This window comes from Condylura cristata, unplaced genomic scaffold (genome assembly GCF_000260355.1).
Source record: "Condylura cristata isolate star-nosed mole 26May11 unplaced genomic scaffold, ConCri1.0 scaffold00004, whole genome shotgun sequence".
Classification (NCBI taxonomy): Eukaryota; Metazoa; Chordata; class Mammalia; order Eulipotyphla; family Talpidae; genus Condylura; species Condylura cristata.
In genome coordinates, this window is record NW_004567105.1 from 1,397,105 (window position 1) to 1,402,414 (window position 5,310).

General features: G+C 68.6%; 1 protein-coding gene across 1 annotated transcript in view; it reads right to left on the minus strand.

Moving 5' to 3' along the window:
• Window positions 1-4,467: 4,467 nt before the first annotated feature.
• Window positions 4,468-5,310, minus strand: part of PNPLA3 (patatin-like phospholipase domain containing 3) — a 10,316-nt gene continuing 9,473 nt past the window's right edge. Inside the window, exons 6-7 of the mRNA XM_004676407.1 lie at window positions 5,172-5,304; window positions 4,468-4,576 (exon numbers count right to left, since the gene is read on the minus strand). Coding sequence (XP_004676464.1) covers window positions 4,468-4,576; window positions 5,172-5,304 — 242 coding nt within the window. The remainder of the gene's footprint in view (window positions 4,577-5,171; window positions 5,305-5,310) is intronic.

Consider the following 5,310-nt stretch of genomic DNA (forward strand, 5'->3'; position numbering starts at 1 on the left):
GCAGCGTCTCCCCGCGGCGCCCGCCCAGAGGTCACGCAGCCCGCGGGCGGGGGTGACTCACCCGGGCGTGCACCGTGCCCATGGCTCCCTCTCCGGCCGCCGCCTCCAAGAGCTGCCCGGCGCGACCGAGCCTCCTCCCCGCGGGCTGACGGCCGGTCAGTGGCGGCGCTGCCCGTCTGTGCGCCACCCACAAGCCCCCGGGCGCGGAGCGCTGGGGGCCGCCATGATGCCCCGCCCCGCCCCGCCCCCTGCCCCACAACGCCGCCGTTCATTGGTCGCAGGCAGCTGTGACCCGGATGTTCAGGGGGACGCCGGGAAGCCCGGTCCGGAGAGGGCGCAAGCGCAGAGCGTCGGAGGGAGCCGACAGGCTACGGCGGCTGGAGGGCGGCCTGGGAGGCTGCGGGCCCGGCGGGCGGGGGCAGCCCGGGCGTCCCGACGTCGACCCCTGGGTTCCCCTGGCAGGCGAGGGCTAGCCCGGCGCCCGCACCGCCGCCCTCCCGCCGGCCGGGCAGCTCCGCCGCGACTGCACCCCGCGCTGGCGGGCCCTCCCGCGTCTTGGCCCCCCTGGTTCCATCCATCCCGGGTGCCCGTCCGTGACCCCCCGAAGCGCTGACCCCATGCTGTGAGCATCGGACGGGGTCGCTGGCTTGGCGGAATCAGGGCTAGGCCGCCGCCGCGGGCCGAAGGAACCCAGCGGGGAACAGAAGCGCAGACGATGAGACGAGCTGAGGGAAGCAGGGGGATCTGCTGTCGGAGCAGCGAGGCCCCGGGCAGGGTGACCCCGGGTCAGCTCAAATGCAGGTTCCCCTGGCGCTTCCATCACTCCCTTTACCCATGCAAGACTCCAGACTTGCCCGCAGGGCGAGGGTTGGCGCTTGGGGTTTTAATTTGGCGATGACAGCAGCCATAACCTTGTCGGGCAGGCCAGTTGCCTGAGTGAGAAGTAAACCTCTCGGGACTTTTGTTAAAGCAGTGGAGCCCTCGCGTCCTGAGGTCACCTAGGGCACCAGCAGTCTGGAAAACCTGGTGTGGGCATACTGATCTGGCCCCTGGGGTGGAAACAGAATTTGCTGCCAATGTCCCAAGAGCCAGGCACAGGGAGTGACCGTCCCTCGATAGACTCGAAAGCAAGTCCCAGGTCACCTACAGGGGATGCTGGACCTTCACACCCTTGCACCAGCGGTCGGCACATTGTAGTTCTTGAGAGTCCATAGCTACAGCACTGCTCACCGATGGGGTGCCCCCCAACCCCCGGCACTAGCCGGGTGCTATTGGGGTGGGGCCGAGGGGTGGCCAAGAGGAGCAGCCGGGTAGGTGAACAGGTAGGCCTGCCTCTGAGCCAGAGTGGGGGCTGGGGCGGACGCCCTCACCAGAGCAACTCTGCAGACTCAGCAGGCCGGCGGGAGCAGGCCCCAGAGTGCAGCAGGAGTGCAGAAAGGTGGCAGAAAGGTGACAAGTCTGTGGGACCGGCTGGTCCGCACTGGCGTCACGCTGTGAATTACTCTGAAAGCCACACACGTTCGCCGTTGTAGGTCCAGGAGACCAGGAGCACAGCAGGGGCGGCCGGCTGGGCGACGGCCTGACCAAGCGGCTGTCGCTTGGCCAGAGCCTGTCGGGTTTACAAACACCTGTGCACGCTGTTTTCTGTCTCGGCGCGTGCCAGGGGCTCCTGGCACGAAGCAGACCGTGCGCTGCTCTGCTCGCACAGCTGCGTGCAAACACAAGGCGGCAGCTTCTCCCCGTGCGGGCCAGACGCCCGCAGCGCCCGGGCCGGGTCTGGGGCCGGCCTCAGGCCCCGGCGGCAAAGGGCTCAGCCATCTCTAGGTGTCTCAGCGCACGCTGTAGAGAACGTGTCGCACGCAGGCCCACTGGAGGCAAGCTGGATAATTTCCGCCCGTAAGCAAGCAGGGCTGCACCCCACCTGCGCTGACAGCTCTCCCAGCTGCGCACCCCGCCGGTCGCTGGGAACGCGGGGCTAGCGGAGGGCAGGGCTGGCCTTCCGCTGGGCTCCAGAGAAAGCGGCCAGGAACTTGAGGGCCCAGGGGAGCCAGGCTGGGTCGCAGGGGTGGGGGCGGGGTGCCGTCCAGTCCCCCCAGCTCTGTAGACACTGAGCCCTGCTGGGGTTGGCCCACTGTCGGGGCGCTCCCCGCGGGAGCCTGCTCACTCTGCGCTTGAGCCGGCCGGGGCGGCCCCCAGGTCACAGTTGAGGACGGCCGGAAAGGCCCTGACCCAAAAGCCACACCCCCTGAACTGCTCATCTGTGCCGCGCCTGACCTTGCTCCAACCCACACTCCTGGGCGAGGCGCGGCCTGCTGCTAGCGGCCTCCGACCGGGCTGGGGCGGCCAGAGGACAGAGACGCGGGGAGCAGTAAGGAAGGGGGCAGGCAGACTGCAACCAGCAAATGCGCCCCTTCAAGCAGAGGCACCCCGTAAGGAGCCAAGCTTTCTGCGGCCTGGGGCCGACCTCTTGCCTTTGGGGCGTGGGGCCTGTGGGGGGGCACTAGATGTTTGGCTGGGACTTTTCTCACAGATTCACATGACCTGTAATTCAACAGATATCAGACTCCGTCTGTGTTTTTAAAGGTGGATTGATTTTTGCGTGCAAGAACTGCAGTACAGGCCAGGGGTGCAGGGGTGAGAGGACTCCCCAGAGACAGAGCAGGGAGCAGAAGCGGCTCCACTGAGACACACTGCTGAGGGGGGCAGCGGGGAGACAGGAGGGGTCACCCCCTGGTCGGGGATTGAACTTGCCCCGCAGAGGCTGCGTTCAGTTCCACAGTGCTGTGTCTTAACCTGTTGCGCCGCCAGGGAGGGCCAGTCTCCCACGTACTTCACACAAACTACCCAGTGTTTTGGCTAGGTGGGTCAAAAGGGTCCCCCAACATGTAAACGGGGTGTCGTCTCCCCACGCCCCAGCCAAGCGGTGGTTGCAGTGTTCTCGGAGAAATCACCCCCCCCCCCAAACCTTGCTGCCTCCTGGGGGGAGAATCACACTTCTCCTGTGCACCGCTAGGGCCACATGGCCCTCCAGGGAACTTCGCCCGGGACCTCAGGGCAGCGAGCCCGAGTCAGGAGGCCCCTCCCACGGCAGGCCACCTGCCGCTCCCATCCAGGGGCCAGGGGCCCAGAGGCTTCAATGTCAGGGCCCCTGGACCTTGGGCCGAAAGTAGTTTCCCAGCTGCCAGAAAAGCTTGGTCCGGTCACCCTAGTCTCAGTACCGGTGAGCTCGGCGCAGGCCGGCGGTACGTCGCAGACACAGGCGACACAGGGCTGTGCGGACCTGGAAAGGCCCAGCCCCTGCGGGCAGGGCCCTCCGCTCCCGGGGCCCCGCCTCAGAGTATCTCTTCCACTGGAGAAGGGGTGGGCGGGGGGTCCCCCCCAGCCCCAGCCATAGGAGAAGCTTGGCTGCCCACCACGCCAGCTTGGAGGGAGGAAGCACAGGAAGACCTGGCTCCAGACACCACTGGACAGTCCTCAGGGTGGGCAGCGGGGTCTGCAGGGGGGCTGGGAGGCCAGAGGTGCCCGCTGTCTTCTGGGTCACACGGGGGAGGCTTTGTGCTGTGCTCTGGGGCTTCTTGCCACCTGAAATAAGCAGAACGTGGACTCAGCGGCCAGCCTACTACCCTTTCAGAGGGGACATGGGGGCGCATGGCCCACATGTGCCCCAGAACTCCCCCACCATAGTCAGCCGCCTCTGCCCCGGGTGCTGGGCCAGTCACCTCCTGGGCCTCCAAGCAGCAGACTTCCCAGTCACCTGGACACCTCCCACTGGGCCCACCAGCGCACTGACCCTCCACGCCCACCCCAGCCAGCATCCACCGCAGCCCGCTGCCCCAGTCTCCTCCGCCTACCTGGGCGCTCTGGGACTGGCGCCTGCGGACGCCACTTGGCCCGGTGCCGAGGCCAACCCCCCCCCCCAATCCTGGCCCGGACCAGGGCAGCCGCCTCTCTCTGAGCTGCTGCCCCAAGGCCAGCATGGTCACTTACTCAAACCGAGCGCCTGCGCCCCTCCTTCAGCTCTTCCACAACCACCACCAGCCATTGCAGGTGAGGCTGTCTGGAGGCCCACCACTCTTCTAATGCAGAACAGGGGCTCCCCAAAGCCTCAGCGAAACCAGGGAGCTGGTGAGGCCCACCCCTGGGAACAGCAGAGGCCGAGCCCCCGGCCTTGAGGGGGAGCTGGCCCTGAGGCTCCCTGCTCTGCTCTGGAGCCAGAGCTAAAAGGTAGCAGCGCCCCTGGGTCCTGCTAGGAGGCAGGGTGCTGGGTGGGGCACCCCATATCCGAAGTCAGGTGGGAATTTGCACCAACAGGCCCGGCGAAGCCTCCACACCCGCACCCTCCCCGGCCTCTGGAGAGAGGGTCCTGCCTCAGGGCCAGTGCCGCGCCCTCCAGGCTCAGCCAACATTCCAGACCGGCTGCCAGGCCTGCCGGGGTGAACGGGGTGCCCACCCCCCGCAGCGCGTCATCTACCTGGCGGCGGGGAACAGGTGCATCAGCAGCAGAACGCGAGCCCGGGAGGCCACCCACCGCAGCCACGGGAGGTCCTCGGGGATGTGGGGGACCCACAGCACCAGTCTGGGGAGCAACCGAGACGCTCAGTCCCCGGCCTGAGGGCAAGCCCGGGCAGGAAGGACACCGGGGCCCGCCCGCACCCCCCCACCCGATCCCCACCTGGCGAGCGCTTGGGGAGCCCGGCAAAGGCAAGCCGGCCCCAAGCCCGGCGCAGAGCGGTGGCTCTCGGCTCGGGAGAGTGCGGGACGGATGAGGAGGGAAAGGGGCCACCTCCCCGGACTCGCTGCCCAGGGGCCGCATCCCACAGGGGCGGGGCAGGCCAGCTGCCTCCCGCAGCCCGTGCTGATGCCAGAGCCCGGGTCCGGCCACACCTGAGCGGACCTCGCAGTCGGGCGGCCGGGAGGCCCCAGGGGCAGAGCAGCACTGGGCGGGGCTGGGCGGGGCTGGGCGGGGCTGGCCAGCGGATGGGCGGAGTGGGCGGGAGGAGAGTGGAGCCCTCTGCGGAGACGCCCGCCCCGCGCCCCTCTAGGCCTGCAGGTGCAGGGGGAGGTGCAGGCCTCCAGAGGCAGGAGACGGGGCCGCGGGGGTCGCCGCCAGGCTCCTAGGGGCTCCCTCAGACCCCGCGCCCCCGCCACCCCAGGCCGGCCCGAGCGCTCACCTCCGGAGGCTGTGGAAGGCCACCTCCACAGGCAGCGTGCAGGGCAGCAGGGCGTAGGTCAGCGCCCTCACGGGCAGGAGGGCGCAGATCTTGCTCAGGGGCCCGCCCGGGTCTCTTGCTGCTTCGCGCAGTGCTGCAA